The sequence below is a fragment of the Anabrus simplex genome, chromosome 1 (genome assembly GCF_040414725.1).
Source record: "Anabrus simplex isolate iqAnaSimp1 chromosome 1, ASM4041472v1, whole genome shotgun sequence".
Lineage (NCBI taxonomy): Eukaryota > Metazoa > Arthropoda > Insecta > Orthoptera > Tettigoniidae > Anabrus > Anabrus simplex.
The window spans coordinates 1,249,334,885-1,249,357,116 of record NC_090265.1 but is presented as its reverse complement, the minus strand read 5'-3'; the positions used below and the strand labels follow the sequence as shown (position 1 = coordinate 1,249,357,116).

Here is a 22,232-nt window from a genome sequence, read left to right as displayed (position 1 = left end):
GTAACCTTTACAAACATAACCTGATTTCCATAAAGGTCAACAATGAATTATCAGAGTGGAAAATAATAAACACAGGAATAAGACAGGGTTGCAGTCTTTCCCCTCTCCTGTTCATAATCTATATGAATGCTCTCATACGAGAATTTAGAGAAACAAGATATGGTTCCATCTGCATTAACAGAAATCTACAGCTGGACACAATGTTATTTGCAGATGACTTAGTGCTAGTCGCCTCTTAAGAAGATGATTTACAGCGTTCATTGTATAACCTAAACCTAGTCTCAGAAAAGTACTCAATGGAAATATCCCCTGAGAAAACTAAGATACTGGCTTTCTGTGGTAAGGAACCAGTAAGAAGCAAGCTCTGCTTAAATAACATTTTGAAAAGAGTAAATGATTTTAAATACCTCTGCTACAAACTGTCTTTCTTTGAAGAACTGGACATACCCGAGAAAATCTCCAAATTTAACAGATTTTTGGGAATCATCAATAAAGTTTCCAGACCATCATTAGTTCGAAAACGCACCTGTACAAGAATCTACAAAACCTTGGCAAGACCTGTACTTTGCTATGGAAGCAAAGCGTGGACCCTGAGGAATTGCGATGAGAGAAGAATAACTACAGCTGAAATGAAATACATGTGGCGAATAGCAGATGTCACTAAGTGGGAACACAAAAGAAATACAGAAATGCAGAATGATCTTAAAAGCAGACCTATATTGGAATACATCTATGAATACCAGAGAAACTGGCTAAAACACCTAAACGGGATGGACAGAAGTAGGATCCCCAAAGCAGTCATAAACTACTGCCCCGGTGGGAAGAGATCTCTGGGATGCCCCAAGAAGAGATGGCGTGAAAATGTAAATCTTTTGTATACCGTAACAGTTCTTCTATAGGAATAATACATGAAAGGATGATGATGATGAAATAGAATCACCGATAGAATCACGAATTTTGGCAGGCTCATTGGAACGTCCGTAGGTCATATGTGAGCAAAGTGTAAGAATGGAAAAACAAAAGGAATATGTGGACACTGTTCTCCTAATCTAAGATTCTAAGTCAATCTATGGTGTACCCGATGTAGATACGACAAGATATCAAATAAAATGTAGAACACTTCAACCAAGATACACCCACCAAGTTTCAAGATTATAGCTGCCTCGGTTAGGAAAATAATTTCTCATCATGTGAGAATCGTACGTCATTTGCATCAGGTCGAAACTTTTACCTCTATCTTTGCTATAAATCATGAATATAGTGGATGAGAAAATATTATAGGACCAAAGATGTACGCGAATAACTGGGCCGTCTGGTGGCACAATCAGTTTTTCATAACGATGTATCGGTTCATTATTGTAATTCTCCAAATGACCAATTCTAATGTACAGGAATTGGAGGTTAGGGGGCAGAGCCCCCAACGAGCGAAAGCTAGAATATACAGTTAAAATTACATTCAGTAACATTATGCACTTTTAGACCAAACCTTTGCTGCATCAAATGCATTCTGTGTGCCTAGAAAGAATTTATTTTCTGTATAGGAGAATGGGCACAGCAGACATTGAAGCATGTGCTTTAGAGTATGGTCTTCCCCACATTCACATTTGATCGTGTGAGCATCATTGTAATTCCATCTCACTAAGGTCATTTTGGATCTGCCCACACGTGATTTCAACATATTCAAGGACTTCCACGTTGTCCAGTTCTCTTTGTAGTCCGGTAGTAAGCATTTAGGCTACTGCTATCTGTCCAGGGATGTTGGGAGACCTTGTGTTTCATAGTTGTAATCTTGCTTTTTCAGCTGGTCCGATTAGTTCCTGAGTTGTTCGTAAAAAAAAAAAAAAAAAAAAAAAAAAAATCAGTTTGTTCATGGAATTCAGTCTCTGAGCTGGGGATACATCACCATGTAGTGGATGAGCAATTTCTCATTCAACTCTTGTCATCTCCTCTCCTTGTTTGCTGCCATTTCTCTTTGAACATGTTTTGGTGCAGTTCATGCAAGCTGATTAGAGCTTGTCAACAGGAGTTGACTTTAAACAGCTTGTCACCAACCGACAGGTCTCATTAAGGGCAACATCGAGCTGTTGGCATGAGATGATGAATACCGGTACCAAATGGGACATACATACTCTGCGATGGAGTACAAGGGGTCATTGTTGATGTGAGGACAGTTTGTGATTGACTACTTTGATCCAGCCAATTTGCACAATAGGTTGTTCAGGGTGGAGACTTTCTGTTTACAGTTCATACAGTGCTTCTTGAAAGTGAGAGCTCTGCCAAGCATTACTGCCAGATATTTTTGAGTGTCACAGAACTGTAGCTCGATACCTGACCACAAGACTTTCAGCTTCGGATGTGTTTGTTTGTTTTTCAAATGAAAGGCACAAACTTGTGTCTTTGCAGGTTTAGGTCTGATCTGCTTTGCATCATAATAACTGAATAAGTTTTTGAGGGCAGTAGTGAAATTTATATCTACTGTTTCAAAATTGGTGCTTTGTGTGGCCAGGGCAACATCATCAGCATACAAGTGTGCTGGTAATTACCGTCACAACTCATATTTATCATCACCTGAATGAACTCTATTCTATGAGTACTCCATCCATTATCTAAAGGCTAAGCCTTGTCGCTGCAGCCACATCCCACGATCTTCAGTAGTCCTTTTCATCGTGACATAGGAAGTAAAAGCCAGCTGAGTGATTATGTTCCTAAGGTATGAGAGATGTGGTCTTCCTCTCGACTTCTTCCCTAGGACCTTTCCTTCAAAGATGTTCTGGAGAAAGGTGTCATGTCGTAGGACGTGTCCAAGAAATTTAGCTTTCCTCCACTCTATTGAATAAGGTCCGTTTCTCATCAACGTCATTCAAGATTTGGATATTAGTCTTTTTTTCTGTCCAACTCATGCCTATCAGTCTTCTCCAGAACCACATTTCTGCAGCTTCTAGTATTGATTGTGCTTGTTTTCCCAAAGTCCAGGTCTCACAACCGTAAGTTAGCACACTCCAAACAGAGGTTTTAACAAATTTCTTCCTGGTTTCAATTCCTATGTGCTTATTTAACAATAGATTTTTCCTGCTTTGAAACACTTGTTTTGTCATAGCAATTATTCTTTTAACTTCTGTCAGGCACTGATTATCATTGGTAATAACACTACCCAGATAACAAAATTCTTTCACCTGATCTATGTTTTCATAGCCTAATTTAATGTTTGTTTTCAATTCAGTCTTCTTCTTTTGACGATCATAATTTTTGTTTTCTTTGTGTTTATTTTTAGTCTGAACTTCTCTAACGTGTTGTTTAATATATCGAGCATCCTAGTCATTTTGTGCTCTGAATCAGCTGTTAATGCAATATCATCTGCAAAGCGAATACAATGAATTTGTTTACCATTAAATTTATCCCTTTGGTTTTTTTCTTTTACTGTTCTAATAGCGAATTCTATGAAGATATGAAACAGATAAGGTGATAAAGGACAGCCTTGCTGCACTCCTTTTCTTATTCTTGCTTCTCTTGTTGTTCCATTGATGTTTATTTCTGTGCTTTGGGTTGTATAAACATCTGTCCTTCCAATCAAGACCCAACGTTCTCAGAGTTAAGTTCCAGGAATTCAATCTCAAGATAAGCAAACCCAAAACAGTAGTGATGGCAATAAACAGAGAAGACAACAAGCAAATATCCTGCTAGGAAGCCATCCACTGGAAAATGTGAAAAACTTTACATACCTTAGCGGTGTAATATCTTGAGATACATTAGCCATAAAGGTAGTAGCAAATAGAGTGCAGAAGAGCTCTTACTTTTACCAGCAAGTACTCATATGAACACTCCTCTGGGATCCTACAGTACCAACAGAATCAAAGCTGGTAATGTTCAATCAGCACTTCATACAATTTTAAGCTATAGTATCAAAACATGCACCCTCACTAAGAAGAATTCATTAGGCATCTCAGATGAAGTTCCTGAGGTCCACAATTCAACGTAGGGTACTTATATACTGGCATCCAATAGATCAGGGCAAGTCACTATCAAGTTGCTATCTACAGGGAGGCACCTTCCATGATCTGCATTGAAACAGATAATCCCTTCCATTTTGTTGTCCATGGTAGCAAAGCCTAGTTGTCACTTAATCTGTCTGCTATTAACAGCAGATATTTTACCAAAAGGTACCCATGCTTCACCTTCCAAATCTTCAGTGTCTAGTGGAAAGTCTCATTTCATCTGCTGGCAGCTGACGGTTAGCTCAACATAGAATTCTGGGTTTAGTTCTAATAAGTGGATTTTCCCAATTACTAAAACTTGAACTTTACTACCTGGAAGACTTCTCAAGTAACTTATCCTCAGGTGGCCATGAGCTTGAACCTTTTCTTAGCTTTGCAACAACTGCAGTTCCGTTTCCAGCAATTTTTTTATATTTTTATTTACTTTTTGCTAGTAATTTAATGCTGCACTAACACATCAAGGGCTTTTGGTGATGCAACAAAGGGAAATAGCTATAGAATTGGGAGGGTAGCATCTATGGCATTAATTAAGGTGCAGCTCCAACATTTCCCATTGTGAAAATGGGAAACCAGGGTTGCTAATGGTGGAATTCGAACCACCATCTCCCGAATGCAAGCTCATAGCTATGAGACCCTAACTGCATGTCCAACTCACTTGGTACCAGGAAAATTCTACACTACTTTTCTCTTCCACCCAGGCAACGTTCACCATTAAATACCATTTTTTGAAAATAAGAGAATTCTACTTTGAATTAAACAATATAATTTTGGAATTAAACATGAATTTTTAACATTACTCTGTTTAGGAATGTCAAGGGACCATGAGTAAAGTTCTAATTATTCAAAAATTTATTTCAAAAACATCTGAATTAACCAAATTCTACTGTACTTAGAAGAGGAACCTCGCATGACACCAATTAACACATTGGCATACTTTGCCGCCTGACAGGCGGCCGCGCATGCAGTGACCATTCATACACAGATGCCTGGCAGGCGGTCTGCTGAGAGGTAAGCTTCCTGCAACTAGTTGAAGCCTTCTGTCCAATAGATGGCATGACATGCAGTATACCGTCTGTAAGCTGAGAATCTGCTCTCTCTCTTGAAGTTGGAATGAACATCATAGACTGCGTAATGCAGCAGGCAATCGCTCTCCAAGTAGGGTGATTACCCGCTTGATAATCAGCAGAAATGGCCGCCTCTAGTAAACACTGTCTTACAAGGAATAAAATCAAACGTATATTATGGGACAGTCAGAGTGAATTGGGCAGTGATGTAGTTTTAGAAAATTAATCAGTTTTATTTACTATGAGTGAAAATTATAGCAGCATTAAAAAAATTCACATGCCATGCAGTGACTATGTTGAAAGCAAAACCTGCAAAAAAACATGTAATGAGATACGGCTGTGAAAATATTTGGTGGCTTTGCATTTCCAGGAGTGTTTTAGGGTGTTTCACACGTTTAAAACATACAAATTGTTCTTCTTGGTGCTGCACTTCATCACATCAAACAAAGGCATGATTAAAATTCAGTATGTTGCAGATTACATGTATAAATTTTTGTAGTGTAAAACTGTACCTTATGCATGAAAAAATGGTATACATGCGCATTCTCAGTACATTAAAATGAGTACCGGTATGTCAATGGGTTAACACATTAGAGACCAATCAATGAATATTTAAGATAAACTTAAATATTATTATTAAGCGGTCCGCCTATTCAATACAATATATATATATATATATATATATATATATATATATATATATATATATATTGTATTTAATATTCATTGATTGATTATAGTCAATACGGGATTAGTATTACTTGAAATGAAGCTGTTAAAGCTTATCACTTGTAACATTAGAGACCATGTCTTAAGGTGGCATATGGGCAGGCAGATGCCATATTGTGAAGGTTCTTTTTAAATTGTAGAAAATATTAGGTAGGTTGCAATTGTAACACATTTATATCATCAAGAAATTAAAAGTGTCTATTTTACAGATTATAAAGTTGCACTAAAGTCTACTGAATACTTTTCACATTAAACATTTTCCAACAATATGCCTTTTACAACAACATAAAAGTCTGACAACAAAGTCTTACACATAATGAGCTTGAGTGTGGAATAGTTTGAAGCATTCAGGGACACAAAGTGTTACAGAACACATTGGACACCACCAGCATGTCTATTTTCTCATTACTTTTCCATTTTCCACTTTTCCTTTATCTGTACAGACTTTACAAGTGCGCGTTGGTTGTGATTTATTTTCTGTTGGAGGAATTCTCTCAACAAAATGCCGTCCTAGCAATCTGCTGGGGGCTGTACTTGATCCTGGTTGCTGGTGGACATCTGTTCCAGATTTGCTAGAAGGGTTTCACCTAACTCAACCATGAACCGTTGTAGGTGGCAATTTTTTATGTTACCCACATCCCGGGTTTTCCGGTAACTACAACACAAATGCATTTTTGATTGCCATAACAAACATATGGAAGAACAACTTTTTCCACCATTTTAGTTGTTTTCTTCCAAAGGGATAATATGCTATCATCTGATCACTCCTGTCTACCCCTGTTTTATTCACATTGTAATCAAGGATAGCATCTGGTTTAGAATTAATTTTGGGGCCCTCTCTTGTGTGAAAAACAATATCAGACGAGGTCACCTTGTGACAAGTTGACAAAAGCAAGATATCCCTTGTGTCCTTCCACTTCAAACAAAGATGATGATTTCTGCACATAAATACTAGTTCACCTCTCTGTATCTTCTTCTAAACAATGTTATTCTGAGGCAACTCTTTTCTGTTGGGCATACAAGTTCCTACAGCTTTAGTCTTCCTTTCCCATAAAAAGTAAAAAACTGCAGGGGAGCTATAATACCTCTCCACCAGTGGCGTATCCTGGAATCTCCACTGAGGCATGCAACTAGTAACCATGCAGTTAACACAATGTATTAAGTAAATTTCAATTCTACTCACCCTAATTACATGTAAGTGAACTCGAGCCAAACAGTTTTACTGTAAGTTCCTGGATTGAACGTGCGTACACAATTCTTGTTTTCTATTTTTAAATTTACGAGAGTCCACCTCTGTGGTGTAGTGGTTAGTGTGATTAGCTGCCACCCCCGGAGGTCCGGGTTCGATTCCCAGCTATGCCACAAAATTTGAAAAGTGGTACGAGGGCTGGAACGGGGTTCACTCAGCCTCGGGAGGTCAACTGAGTAGAGGTGGGTTCGATTCCCACCTCAGCCATTCTGGAAGTGGTTTTCTGTGGTTTCCCACTTCTCCAGGCAAATACCGGGATGGTACCTAACTTCAGGCCACAGCCGCTTCCTTCCCTCTTCCTTGTCTATCCCTTCCAATATTCCCATCCCCCGCAAGGCCCCTGTTCAGCATAGCAGGTGAGGCCGCCTGGGCGAGGTACTGGTCATCCTCCCCAGTTTTGTCCCCGACGCAGACTCTGAAGCTCCAGGACACTGCCCTTGAGGCGATACAGGTGGGATCCCTCGCTGAGTCCAAAAAGCCGAGGGAAAAGCCAACCCTGGAGGGTAAGCAGATTAAGAAGAAGGAGGAGAAGAAGAATTTTTTTTTTGCTACGGGCTTTACGTCGCACCGACACAGATAGGTCTTATGGCGACGATGGGATAGGAAAGGCCTAGGAGTTGGAAGGAAGCGGCCGTGGCCTTAATTAAGGTACAGCCCCAGCATTTGCCTGGTGTGAAAATGGGAAACCACAGAAAACCATCTTCAGGGCTGCCGATAGTGGGATTCGAACCTACTATCTCCCGGATGCAAGCTCACAGCCGCGCGCCTCTAGACGCACGGCCAACTCGCCCAGTAATGAAGAAATATACGAGGAAAGGTAGAGGTCTCCCGGCTTGAACTATTTGAATCTTTTCATCAAACGAACGGCCAGTAAACTGATTTACAATTATATCCATTTTAGACTCATCCATCGTTAATACCACAATAAGCGCAAAATATAATAAAACACCAAAAACGACGAATAGCACAGGAACAGCACACACAGAATGAACTCACTAATCAGCAAAACACACAATGAATTAACTCACTAGTTAGCCACAACTGAAGCACTGGAGGAAAGTCACCTCAGTGGCATTGGTCAGTTTCGTCACGTTGGGTTCTCGCTGGGGGATAATCTGTGGGTCCCGTTCGCTGTAAACATGTCGACTTTCTCCAAGTTGCTAACAGATGGCAGAGGGTAGCATGGGTATGGGGTGACAAATTCTGACCAAGTTTCAATTGCAGCGACATCGTTCGGAGGGTTTCAGAACTACGTCTGCCACCGAATGCAATTTTAAGATTGAATGCCTTGCAGCCTTAACTCCGCCATGCTGTCTCTTTCTTCCTAGAGAGGAGTAGACGGCGAGACTACACCAGCACCACACGTAGTCAAGCAATGGAACTAGTACAGTTGCGCGGACCTTTTGAACTTCTGAGAGATGAAATCATTAATATTTGACTTAAAACAACCTAAAATCGTACATCAGACAGTTCTTTGTGTTATCATAACGCATGCAGTGAATGCCTTGCATTCAAGGAGAATACGCCCCTGCTCTCCACGTAAACAGTATGGTCTTTGTCCAAGTAGTTTGCTAGCAGTTCAGTAAGTAGTGGAATAATACCAGTGTCTGCAGCACCTTTCCGAGAATAGACTTCCATTTTCAAAACATACCCTGAAAAAGCAACGCAAACAACAAATAACTTTATACCGTATTTTTCAGGCTTGTTTTTCATGTACACTTTGAATTGAATTCGACCAAGAAAACAAGACATTCCTTCATCAACTGTTAGGTTAGAGTATGGAACATAAGAAGAGCAAAATGTATGAACGAGACTGTCAAAGAAAGGGCAGATTTTATGCAATGGATCATAGTTTGGCTGTCCACAAGGAATGTATGTTGTGTTATCATTCAAATGAAAGTTTGAAAGAATCACCTTGAAACGGTTTCTGCTCATAACAGATGATGGAAATGGAGTTGAAAGAAACGCTCTTTTTGGCCAATAGTCACTCAGTTTTGGTTTCTTTACAAGGCACATATGAATGACAACTGCAGGAATCTCCAATGCCAAGTTCATCTCGAACTTCCGCATGGTTTTGTTGTGGTTTATATGTTTTTTAGGTGATTGTGTTTTTGAGTCCTAACTCATGTTTATACAGTTTTGATTCACCCTTCATGGACAATTTTGTCGACTGACAATTTCTGACTTGGTATTCACTATTTTATGTTTCTCTTTTACTCTTATTTAATCATAATGACGTAAAATTTTGTGTAATGTACATGTCTGCATGTATACGCCTATGCCTGTTTCTCACATTTTGGCTGAAGATGACGCTAAATAGCGTTGAAACTTCCAAGTAAAAATATGTTGTAAATAAACATTATAACATTTATTTGTATTGAAAAGCTGGACCCTTTGAGTTACCTATCTTACGTTCTCAGTTCAATACAGACAAAAAATGAAATTCTTAGATTTAAACTGCTGGAAATGCATAAATCTCACATAACTTGACTGGCCGCCACAAGCTCCACAAACTTTTCGGTTTCAATTTCATTGTTCATCTTAGTTTTTCAGTGATGGAGGTAGCATACTGTTAGTCTCGGACGTGAAGAGTTTCACCATTGTTTTGGGAACAAAAATTGAAAAACAATCTAGCGCAGTCGATGTTGTATCCAGTGGAGCGGACACACCCGATTGTTCTTGGAAAATAGGCTCTTGAGGTGGAGAATCAGTGGAAATCCAACCTAATTTAGTATCTGTAGGCTTCCTACAAGTGTTGGTACCATAAGCACAATGTTTTTGGTGCTGGCGCGAGTCAGAATCCGCATCCAAATCATCAGAAGTACCCAGCGAATGTGAATCATTCCTTGCCTTTGAATTATCATTGCTTGCGTCACTTTGTTCTAAAAGAAAACAACTGATTTATTTCTGAATGAATATCCAGTTATAATACCAATATAATGGTCTGTTATTGGACATTATAAATTTTCCAGCTAACTCATTCTTGGTTGCCTGCGTTTCGCCCTCGTGTGCTAAGTTAGGCTCGTCAGTTGGGACTTAGCACACCACCCAAGACACAAGGCTAGTGCATACCGTGGAGGCCTTACTTACTTACTTTAAATGCTTTCATTCCCCACCCTGAAGGGGTGGGGCGGGCCACCTAGAGGGTGTCGCCCTCTCTCTGGCCAGGAGAGATGACGGGGTTGAGAAGATGTGAGAAAAGAGGGAGGTGGGTACTTTGATGTATGGAATTAGGAGGTGTGTGCGGATAGTATTGAATGATCGGAGATGTGTGTAAGGATTAAATATTTAGAGGAGAGTGCAATGATTGACAAGTTTTAGGTGAGAGGGCTAGGATGGAATTGAAGAGTTAGAAGGTGTAATGTTGCGGTTATATTGCATAAGGAGGTGGTGAGGAGTCTGAGGAGTTCAAGTTGCAGAGGAGGTTGATAGAAGAAGTTAGGTGGAGGTAGGGGTGGACGGACGGGTTGACAAGGTTGAAATGAAGGACTGGCTGGCCGGGGGCGACGAAAGGGAGTGTTGGAAGTGTGACGAAAAGGTTGGGGTGGGGAACGTGAGGGCTCCAGTGGAGGCCACTGCATAGGCTACTTGAAGCCACCAGCAGTGCCAATGCACTATGAGAGCTATGTCTCATTTCCAAAAATTAATGCCTGCCTGGCCATCAAATGATGTAGATGTTGATTCCCATAGGGAACCTAAAATATTTGTCCTGAATGAGTAAATTTATAATACCAATATAATGGTCCGTTATTGGACATTATAAATTTTCCAGCTAACTCATTCTTGGTTGCCTGCGTTTCGCCCTTGTGTGCTAAGTTAGGCTCGTCAGTTTGGACTTAGCACACCACCCAAGACGCAAGGCTAGTGCATACCGCGGAGGCCACTGCATAGGCTACTTGAAGCCACCAGCAGTGCCAATGCACTATGAGAGCTATGTCTCATTTCCAAAAATTGATGCCTGCCTGGCCATCAAATGATGTAGATGTTGATTCCCATAGGGAACCTAAAATATTTGTCCTGAATGAGTAAATTTATAATACCAATATAATGGTCCGTTATTGGACATTATAAATTTTCCAGCTAACTCATTCTTGGTTGCCTGCGTTTCGCCCTCGTGTGCTAAGTTAGGCTCGTCAGTTGGGACTTAGCACACCACCCAAGACGCAAGGCTAGTGCATACCGTGGAGGCCACTGCATAGGCTACTTGAAGCCACCAGCAGTGCCAATGCACTATGAGAGCGGACCATTATATTGGTATTATAAATTTACTCATTCAGGACAAATATTTTAGGTTCCCTATGGGAATCAACATCTACATCATTATCCAGTTATATGAAGATCATGAAACATTAGCTAAATAAACTACAAAGTGCAAAATCAAACCTACGTAGAATATGATAGAATAGGTTATAAACACCTTCATCACTAACATTAAGTGTCCGATTTGCTGGCTGAATAGTCAGCGGACTGGCCTTCGGTTCAGAGGGTCCCGGGTTCGATTCCCGGCCAGGTCAGGTATTTTAACCTTCATTGGTTAATTCCAATAGCTTGGGGGCTGGGTGTTTATGCTGTCCCCAACATCCCTGCAACTCACACACCACACATAACACTGTCCTCCACCACAATAACACGCAGTTACCTATACATGGCAGATGTCGCCCACCCTCATCGGAGGGTTTGCCTTACAAGGGCTGCACCCGGCTAGAAATAGCCACACGAAATTAAATTTAAATTAAACTACTAACATTAAATTCGAAATCAGGGTCTAGATCTGAATCATCTTCCTCTTCTTCTGAACCACTGTCTTCACAAATCACTTCTAACATATTTACAACTCCACTTTCATTCAGTGATCCACTCATGATAGCAGAAACAAATCACAGTCCAAAAACTTCACATGATGTAAACAAAAATCTGAAAGGGCACGACTTGAGCAGCTGGATGCAAACAAGAGTCTAGCCCCTGAGGGAGCAATAGTTTCGTGTTTTGCCGCATAGCACTGTTAGAAAATAATCGGAGCACTTCGGAAAACTTCAGTAAGGGAGCTTTAGTTTCAAGCTGTGGCACGTCATGTCGGGAGCGCGCTGGTGCAGTGGATCTTGTGAACAGGCGCATTTTCTACAAGATAAGTAACAGCCTTTGCATGCGCAAACATTTTAAGTACTAAATTGACATAGTAGCAGCAGTTCAAATAGCGCCGCCAGATGTCAGGCTATCCCTCCATTCCTCAGCACGATTCAAATTTGCATTACAAAAATAACTTACACACAAAAGCAAATTCTTTTTCATCATGTTTGTATCATCATCATCATCATTACCAACATTTCATCAGATTCTTCGAAGATGCAGGCGACTCGGAATGTCTGTGTTGCTGTAGAGACAAAGTCTCGGCTCGCTCCAGGTCTTGGACTCTCCATAAAAACACATTAGAAATCGTCGGCTGTCCTGAGAATGGTTTTCTGTGGTTCTCCATTCTCCTGCACGAAGGCGAATGCCGTTCCCATTATAGGCCACGGCCGCCAACCCTTTTATCTTCTCCGTACATCTCCTTCACCGGAACGAATCTCCTGGCTTTAGAGATTGCATCACCATCTAGGAGGTCCGCCATTCCCTTTAGGGACGGAATGAAAACGTTTTAGTGGTAGATAAAAAATGTGTTTTTTGTGGAAAGGTGATATTTCTATGACGTTTAAGAAAGAATAAATGTATCACACAGTAATTCAAGAGGAGCTCATACAAGTCAAATCGTTGCGACTGGAAAGTTCACATCCTAGTAGAAATCAAGATACTCCATAGTGTGTATATAAAGAGTTACAGTCGACTTTAGGTCGCACCGACATGGATAGATCTTGTGGCAACGATGGGATAGGAAAGGGTTAGGAATGGGAAGGAAGAGTCCATGGTTGTAATTAAGGTACACCCTCAGCATTAGCCTAGTGTGAAAATGGGAAACCACGGAAAACCATCTTCAGGGCTACCGACGGTGGGGTTTAAACTCCCGAGTGCAAGCTCATAGCTGCACGTTCCTAATCACATTGCTCCCTCGAAGAATTACTTCTTATTCTTGATCGTTATTGGACTCTGCAGGTATAGCCTGTGTCCAGCCACTGAACCCCTTTATTTTCATTTCTTATATTAAGGGCCATACTGAATATCTTATTAATATTATGCTATTTAAAGTACCTATCTATGAAAGTCGATTCCTGTTGATGGCATGTATAGTAAAACAGTGGGATAAAAATATATAGGGTTACAGAGTACTACATCTTCTTGTCAGTGTGATTAATCCCGACATTTAACTACTATACAGACAAGACTGAATCACATATAATAATAATGTTATTTGTTTTACGTCCCACTAACTATTTTTATGGTTTCTGGAGACGCCGAGGTGCCAGAATTTACTCCCGCAGGAGTTCTTTTACGTGCTAGTAAATCCACCGACACGAGGCTGGCGTATTTGAGCACCTTCAAATACCACCGGACTGAGCCAGGATCGAACCTGCCAAGTTGGGGTCAGAAGGCCAGCGCCTCAACAGTCTGAGCCACTCAGCCCGGTGAATCACATATAAACGAGATTGTTAGTTATATTAGAGTTATACTGGTAGTTTGGTCTCCTGAAGGAAATGAACCATTGACACTGCCAGTTGAACTGCAGGATTATATAACAGGTAAGAGACATTCAAGGGCAGCAGAAAACCAATTTCATTCATTTCTAAATAATTTTGTTCCGTTGATGATTTAATTTTTCACATTGGAAAACGATATGATTGGTTGTACCGACCAGTTTACCACATTCACAGATATTTGATTCGATCACTTTTATTCTAAATAAATAAATGTTCAGGAGTAGACCTACAGGCATGATTGAGTCTGAATGTTATAATGGTTATGTGTCGTCTTGTGCTCGAAGAATTACATTTACCTTCCTAGACTGCGCTATGCGGCGGCAAACTCACCAAAGTTTTCCGAAGTGTTCCAATTATTTCCTTACAGCGCTATGTGGCAAAACACGAAACTATTGCTCCCTCAGGAGCTGCTATAAGTTCGAGAAAACGACAGAGGACACGAGCACACAGTACAGTTGTTATAAAAATTCTACAAAGTGGTATATATAGTTTCCGCCCGATTCTCATTCTGGCTGTGTTGACCTACCTCTCCCGGTCCATGGAGGAGCCGTTCAACAGGGGCTCGGGAGGCGTAGGCACACTTTGGTCATACGCGAGATCAGCAACCTGCCGGATCCAGAAGAAAATCCCAGACTTACGTTGAGGATGGGCTGAGACGCTGAAGAGATTGGAACTCCACCTACCCTGTCCAGAATCCGACGCCAGCATCGCGGATGAAGGATCGCGTCGCAACATGGCAGCAAACCTCCGCTCTTGCCTTACAGACCATTACCACCACCAACTGGTAATGAAGCCTGATCAGGGAAAGGTAATGAGTACCTCATACCGGAATGCCCCATAAAATCATTTCCTACAATCCAGGAGTTACACGAGGCTCGCCGACTGGCGATTTATTCATCGCGTTCGCTTAGGATTGCTGCCAATCAACGGATGCTGGAGACACGACAGGGCGAACAATGACCATCGTTGCTGCAAGTGTAACTGTCTAGAAGAGATGATGGCCCATGTTCTAAACCACTGCCGTCCTCATCCGGCACGATGCGATCCTTGACAGATTGGTTAAAGCTGTACCTGCCAGGTCGGGGTCATGCCATAAACACCAACAGGTACCTTACGATGAGTTGACTGGGTCAGGCACTAACATCGCTCAGGACATCAGAGCACTAAGATCTGACCTAGTCATAATCAGCAAGGACAAGAAGGCCATTTCAATAGTCAATGTCACAATCCCGTTCGACGATGGGTACAAATCGTTCCAGAACTGAAGAAAACTAAGTACGAGTCAACTGCAAGGTTTCTGCATGATGCCGGTTACACCGTGACTTTGGACACGTTCATAGTAGGCTCGCTCAGCACCTAGGATGGCGCCAAAAGCAAGGCACTGCAGAGCTTGGGCATCAGCAAGACATACTCCAGGATGAGGTCCAACTTGTGCGTCTCGGACACGATACGCTGTTTACTTTACATGTAACTAATCTCATTATTAGATCCGTATTGAACTATGCTATGATATACTAACAATTTGTTGGTTGTTTTGATCCACCTTTTCAATACAAATTACAGTTTGTGTTGCTAAGTTGTAATGTTACAACACTAATTTACCAGGACATGTTTCGCTTTTATTCACAAGCATCATCAGCCTATACAATTGCCTCAAGGTTTGTCATATTTGGATTGTTGTTACAAATTTCATTACATTGAATGTAAATCTAATTTCAGTGATAACAATATTTAAAACATAAGAATAATATACACATTAAAAATTATGACAATATGATTTGCAATGTTAAAATGGAGTAACTCTTAATTCTAAAACACACTGACGTCCAAAACACAGTTTTTAGAATTTGAAAATTTGGCTAAAAATTGTTTGCAATGTTAAAATAAAATTGATTCAACTATAATTTGGCATTAAAATTTGAGTCAAAAATATAAATATTGGATGTTAATATATAGAAGCTATAGTTTCTGAAGTGCGTTGGTTTCTAGAATACAGTAACATTTCAGTATTGAGAATTTTAGTTAAGAATTGTGCTCTCTAAATAATGTTATTTTAAAAGACTATTTTGCATCATGCGTAATTAGAGTCATGATGATAATCTAAAATTGAAGTCTTGGGTTCGTTGGAAATGGCTTCTAGATTTGATGAGGCTTGCTGCTGCAGTTTGGCAATTTGATCAGAGGAAATATTGACATATTTAATTCTTGTTTGTAACATCCAATATTTATATTTATGACTCAAATTTTAATGCCAAATTATAGTTGAATCAATTTTATTTTAACATTGCAAACAATTTTTAGCCAAATTTTCAAATTGTAAAAACTGTGTTTTGGACGTCAGTGTATTTTAGAATTAAGAGTTACTCCATTTTAACATTGCAAATAATATTGTCAATTTTTAATGTGTATATTATTCTTATGTTTTAAATATTGTTATCACTGAAATTAGATTGACATTCAATGTAATGAAATTTGTAACAACAATCCAAATATGACAAACCTTGAGGCAATTGTATAGGCTGATGATGCTTGTGAATAAAAGCGAAACATGTCCCGGTAAATTAGTGTTGTAACATTACAACTTAGCAACTCAAACTGTAATTTGTATTGAAAAGGTGGATCAAAACAACCAACAAATTGTTAGTATATCACATACGCTGGTCGAGAGACATCTACGTTGAGCACGTGACGGGACTCCGCCAGTACACCTAGGTGGCAGCGATGTAGTGTAGTGCTGTGACAGTGTGTGTGCTAGTGTCATGCTAGTGTTGTGAGCCAGTGTAATTAGATAAAAGTGGAAGCGCCAATGTGCAACTGAATGATGGGTAGTGTATTAGTGAGTGATTGGAATAATGTGTAATTGTGTATTATTATTTACTGTATTTGAGTATTATTATATGTATTATAGGTTGTATGCATGTGTGTATACCAGTGAGAATGTATGGACTTGAGTATGATGTGTGATGCAGTGACTTCCGAGTATATGCATGAGTATGAATGTGTGGAAATAGCACAACTTTACATTGTGGAGTCAAGTTTACTATTATACTATATATAATCTGTAATTATCTTATTTTATTGTGCATTGTATGCGAGCATGCGTGAGTGAATACTAGGTTATATCAGGATCGTGTCACCTATGGTTTAGATCAGTTCAGGTCGACTGCCCAGTGCTCTGGAAGGGTCCAACCAGTATATTCTGTTAGTTCAACCAGTGGGCGGGATACCTCCACCCAATCCCATTCCCACTTAGGCCTGTAAGGGGATCATAGGGAGACAAGGGTGATAAATGTTGGACCACTTCCAGATGCCTCCCTGTCTAACATCACAAGACCTATAAGCAAGACACGACACTGATATTACTTAAGTCTGAATGGGCGTGCGAATGACTAGGAATGAATGGAATGTGTGCCTAGTTCAGGGCTAAGCCCAAATATTTATTTATCAAACTTTGTAATTTTGTATATAATCTCATTTCATTACCAGCAAGAGCCACACAAACTCTTAGAAACTATCATGTACACTGCAGACTCACCAGCTAACAAATATCTAATAATGTGAAATCAATACTCAACATTACTACCAGTCATACTATTATATATATATATATATGTAAACAAATCTTTTGTAACATTTTAATATTATGAATAAAAAACTTTGAATCTGTTAATAAATACGCTGGCTGGAGTTAGCCTCGGGTGCGGTCAGTCTGCGCTGTTACCCCACCCCGATATGCACTTGGGCTCGGTTTCCAGTGCGTTAAACTCATGACGATGAAACATCTATGAGAACAGGCAACATGTATCACTCAGAGCTGAAACAAATGAAACTCACCGATTTCTTTATTAACTGAAATGATGTACAATAACTGAAGTCAAATTTATACTGTGTGTAGCAGTGTATTTGTATTTGTGGTTAAATTTATGCATCCTTTGCTTTGCACTGCTAATAATGTTGTAAAAATACATAAAACATACAATAAAATGTACCGTACCCATAAATTGGGCTACTGATGATTTAAACAATTTTTCCATATTATTAGGATTATCCAGATTTTTGGTCATCCAGAGAGGACTTGGTCCCATGTGAGCAGATAAACAGATAATACAGGGTGGCGCACGAATAGTTGACACATTTGAAAAGCAAATATAAAATGCAACTTATGTACTATGTTGTTAAAATTTGGCGCACACCTTCCCTGTTTCATGGATATATCTGTACAGGTGACACTGCTGCTTTGTCTCCAAATGCCTGCATTCCAGTGAGCTTTCTGCCATGGCCGACCACGGCTGACTTTCCATTCAGCAGCGCGCCAAAGCAGTTATTTTTATTGCGAATCAAAAAATGTTGGCGACACAAAGGAAATTTTGAGCTGTATTTCAGACTATGTGGGCACCAGCAAGGAACACCATCCTTCACTTAAACAGAAAGTTTGAAGAACAAAGCAGGGTGAAGGAAGAAACACGACCACGTGCACCAGCAGTTCAGTCTCCTGTGGGTCGCCATGCAGTGCAGCCCACACAAGTCAACACGGGGAGCTTCAAGAGGAAGTGGAATATCACACCATTCAGTTCAAAGAATGTTACACGATGACCTTCAGTTGTACCTGTACAAAATTACTGTAATACACAAGCTCACAGATCTTCACAGGCAGAAGAAATTGCAGTGCGCCTTATGGACTCAAGATAAAGATGAAGTGCTGTTTAACACTTGGTTCTCTGATGAAGTCTATTTTCATCTCAACAGAGCAGTTAACACAATGTGCAGTTTTGGGCCACAGAAAAACCAGACATTTTTCACGAAAAAACACGTATGTAGGAAAAGTGAGTCTGTGGGTAGTTCTGTCAAGTCGTGGGTTAACTGGACCATTTTTCTTCAGTCATACATGCTGCGGAACGAATTCATGCCTCAAATTCTTGTTATCCCTATTCATACGCAGTGGTTTATGCAAGATCTTGCAACACCTCACACAGCTAACGATGTTCTTGAGTTTTTGAGAGGAGTATTTCGTGATCGTTTAATGTCTCTTCGTTACCCACAGTACAACAATAATGGCGGATTCTCATGGCCTCCTTAAAGCCCTGATTTAAATCTTTGTGATTTATTTTTATGGGGCTATTTGAAAGAAAAACTCTTTGCTTCAAGACCTCAAAACCGCATGGAAATGTGTGCTCGGATTGTGCAGCTCTGTAGTGAAATTCATGAAGATCTGTGCAGCAAAGTCATAAGAAACATGCGTACTTGTCTCGAAGAGGTTATCCGCCGCAGTGGAGGCCACGTTGAACCTGTGATATAGAGAAATGTATTTCCAGGGTCCAAGCTGCCTGTGTCTAAAATTTCATTAGTGTTCTGTGAAAAATAAAGTTGTTATTCTAAAATTAAATGTGTCAACTATTCGTGTGCCACCCTGTAGATAATAATGTTTTGTGTTCCTCTTTTCTGTTTGTTCTACAACTAAACCTAACAGTGATGTTTTCTCTCTTTACAGGCACAGCACAGAGATAGGCCCAGGTGCAGGCCCCACATCGGGACGTGCACTGAGGATAGGAACGTTAGGATACAATGCTAAGCCACACATTGTTGAACATATACTTAAGGTACTGAAAGATGCCTTGGAATATGCCAAACATGCTCAAAAGGAAAAAATACTTAAATGATATTCCTTGAAGGAGTTAGGCAATACATTACTTTACTGAGCGAGATGAGGCACCAAGAGCTGACAGTGAAAACTATGAGTAGGTATTTATTTCTGACATATTGATGCTGTAGAAATTCGTATAGGATTTTTAGATTGGCTCAATGTCTCCTTTCAATAACAATAAATCAGAATACTCAAGAATTTTTCCATATAATTCTCATGAAGAAAGTATATCAAATCATTCTCCTAAGATGTGTAAAATACTGTTGATGGATCTATAGATCTTCCCTCAAAACAAGAGATCGTGATTAACTGTGATGAAGTCAATGTTACTGTGTTAGTAGAGGGTGTTTTTACCACTTAGGAATAATATTTTAAAATATTTTCCTGTAAATAAAAAACTTGCAGTATAAAATCTGTTTTCTTATTTTTTGCCTTCCTTTATAAGGGAGACCAAAGATACTCTCAAATATAATTGATCACATTTTGCATAACATAACAGGAATATTAAACTGGAAATACTACACAGAATATGTGTATATCGGGTGGTTACAATTAAACTTCCTCTACTTAACTGTCATTTCTGGAGATGCACATGGTCCTTGGGTTCACTCAATCTACATAAAAAATGAGTACACCGTTAAATCCTGGAGGCAAAGTTGACTGGACATAGAGCTAACTGATATTGATGTTGACTCCCAAAGGGAACCTGAAATTTTTGTCCCGAATGAGTAAATTTTTAATACCAATATAAACGGTCCATTATTGGACATTATAAATTTCCAGCTAACTCATTCTTGGTTGCCAGCATTTTGCCCCAGTGTGCTAAGTTGGGCTCATCAGTTGGTAAATAGCACACCCACCAAGACTCATGGCTATTGCATACCGTAGTGGCCACTGCGTAGGCTACTTGCAGCCACCGGCAGTGCCAATGCACTATGAGAGACTGTCTCATTCATAATGTCCAATAACGGACCATTTTTATTGGTATTATAGAGCAAGTACCAAGATTATGAATAGTGGAAGCCTTTACCTTCCACCCCTTCTGCTTTGTTTTTAATTAAGTTTCCTCATTTTCATACATCTGTGGGGGATTTTAAGTTTTGAGCTGCACTTTACTCACTAGTAATGACGTGATCCATATATTGCTCTCGGAAGAGTTCTGTTCTCACCATATTAAATGATGATCTCCGTATATCGGCTAAGATGAAATATAATGCAAAATATTACTTGCACAACATTTAATGCCACAGTGATAATTTTCCTATTTTAATCAAGATAGGTAATCATCCAATTAAAATAACTTTAAAATATCCAACTATTATAAAAAATATAAATAACATCAATTGAGATCATTTTCAAACTTTAATTCACGATAAATTCCAAAATTGTCCTTTTATTGATAACAATAGTGTCAGCCAATATAACAATCTACTAAAAATAAGTGAAACATTTAAACATATATAATCAAAAATACATCTACATATCCTAAAGAAAACAATCTAAAAATACAATAGTGGGATCAAAAATGTGATGAATTAAGTTATGTAAAAAAGTAAAAAAAAAATTCACAAGTATGGAACATCCAATATACTATATTTACAATATAAAAAATCATTATGCAAATCCAAAACACTTTAAATGAAGAAAGGTGGCTAGCATGACTAGCATGAAGAAAATTCACAGGATCTTTAAATGGATTAATCCCTATTAAAGATATCTGGACAACAATAAGAATGTTGGGAGACAATCTTTTTTGAACAGGCCTTGTATATAGTATTTATTTCTGTTAGACTCATGATGGGGACTTCGTTCATTTCATTCCTGACTGGAAAGGGATTTCCATTTTCTTCACCTTTGTGTTGACAGTAATATTTGTTTAATTTCCTGGATTGTGCATACCTTCTCATTATATGAGACCCTAATGTGCAGGTGCTCTAATTAACAATGGAAAGAAGTAGGGAGGGCCCAGAAAATTTTGAAAATGCATGAAAATGCATTTTGAGGTGTTTTTGAATTGAATTGATGTTTAATTAAAATAACTTTATGATATCCAATTATTATAAACAAATATAAATAACATCAATTGAGATCTTTTTCAAACTTTAATTCATAATAAATTCCAGAATTGTCCTTTTATTGATAACAATAGTGTCAACCAATATAACAATGTACTAAAAATAAGTGAAACATTTAAACATATTTGAATTGATGGAAAACATGAACTATTGTTTTATTAGGCACTTTTCAACAATAATGAATGAGTACAAACAATAGTTAATCCACATAAAAGGTAAAGTTGTTTACATCATGAAAAGAATTAAGAAAGTTTACATTTTTTGTAATATATGAATTAAAAGGCTGGAAGCTAAAGAAATACAAATTATGTCTGTGAAATATTAGGGTAAAAAACATAATGGTCTAGTTTTCTCTTAGAATGGTACCAAACTGAGTAAAATAATTGGTTCAAATTTTTACTCTTGAAGAAAATGTTGATCGTTTGACGAAAATGTTTGCGACAGTTTTGAGCCTCAATTTATTTTTAGTTTCTTGATTATGGACATGAATGATCGCACTGTTGTTTAATTTTCCTTGAGTCATGGTGTTACGCAGGTGCTCAAGACGGAAAAATAAAGTTCTGATGTAGGACCTACATATAGAAACGGATACAGTTAAAACATTTGTTATCAACTTAACCATCTCTTGGAATAATTTCGCTGGCATATTTCTGTGCAAAATTAATCTTTTACGGTCAAAGTCATCCTTATAAAATTCTGCTACTGTAGACTACATTACTGAAAATGTTAGTTTTGGAAATAAAAACTGTTTCAATTTATTTGCAGTGAGTCATAGCACATGTAGAAAATCGACCATTAAAACAGTCAATCACATATCTAAAACTTCGAAATAAATTTTCCTGCAATAATCATG

General features: G+C 38.9%; 1 protein-coding gene across 2 annotated transcripts in view; it reads left to right on the top strand.

The window, feature by feature from the left end:
- LOC136877993 (alanine--glyoxylate aminotransferase) overlaps window positions 1–19,716 on the top strand; it is a 127,804-nt gene extending 108,088 nt beyond the window's left edge. For both annotated transcript variants that reach the window (XM_067152050.2, XM_067152049.2), the window contains one exon: window positions 19,152–19,716. In XM_067152050.2, the coding sequence (XP_067008151.1) occupies window positions 19,152–19,320 (169 nt within the window). In that variant the 3' untranslated portion in view covers window positions 19,321–19,716. The remainder of the gene's footprint in view (window positions 1–19,151) is intronic.
- The last annotated feature ends 2,516 nt before the right edge of the window (window positions 19,717–22,232 follow it).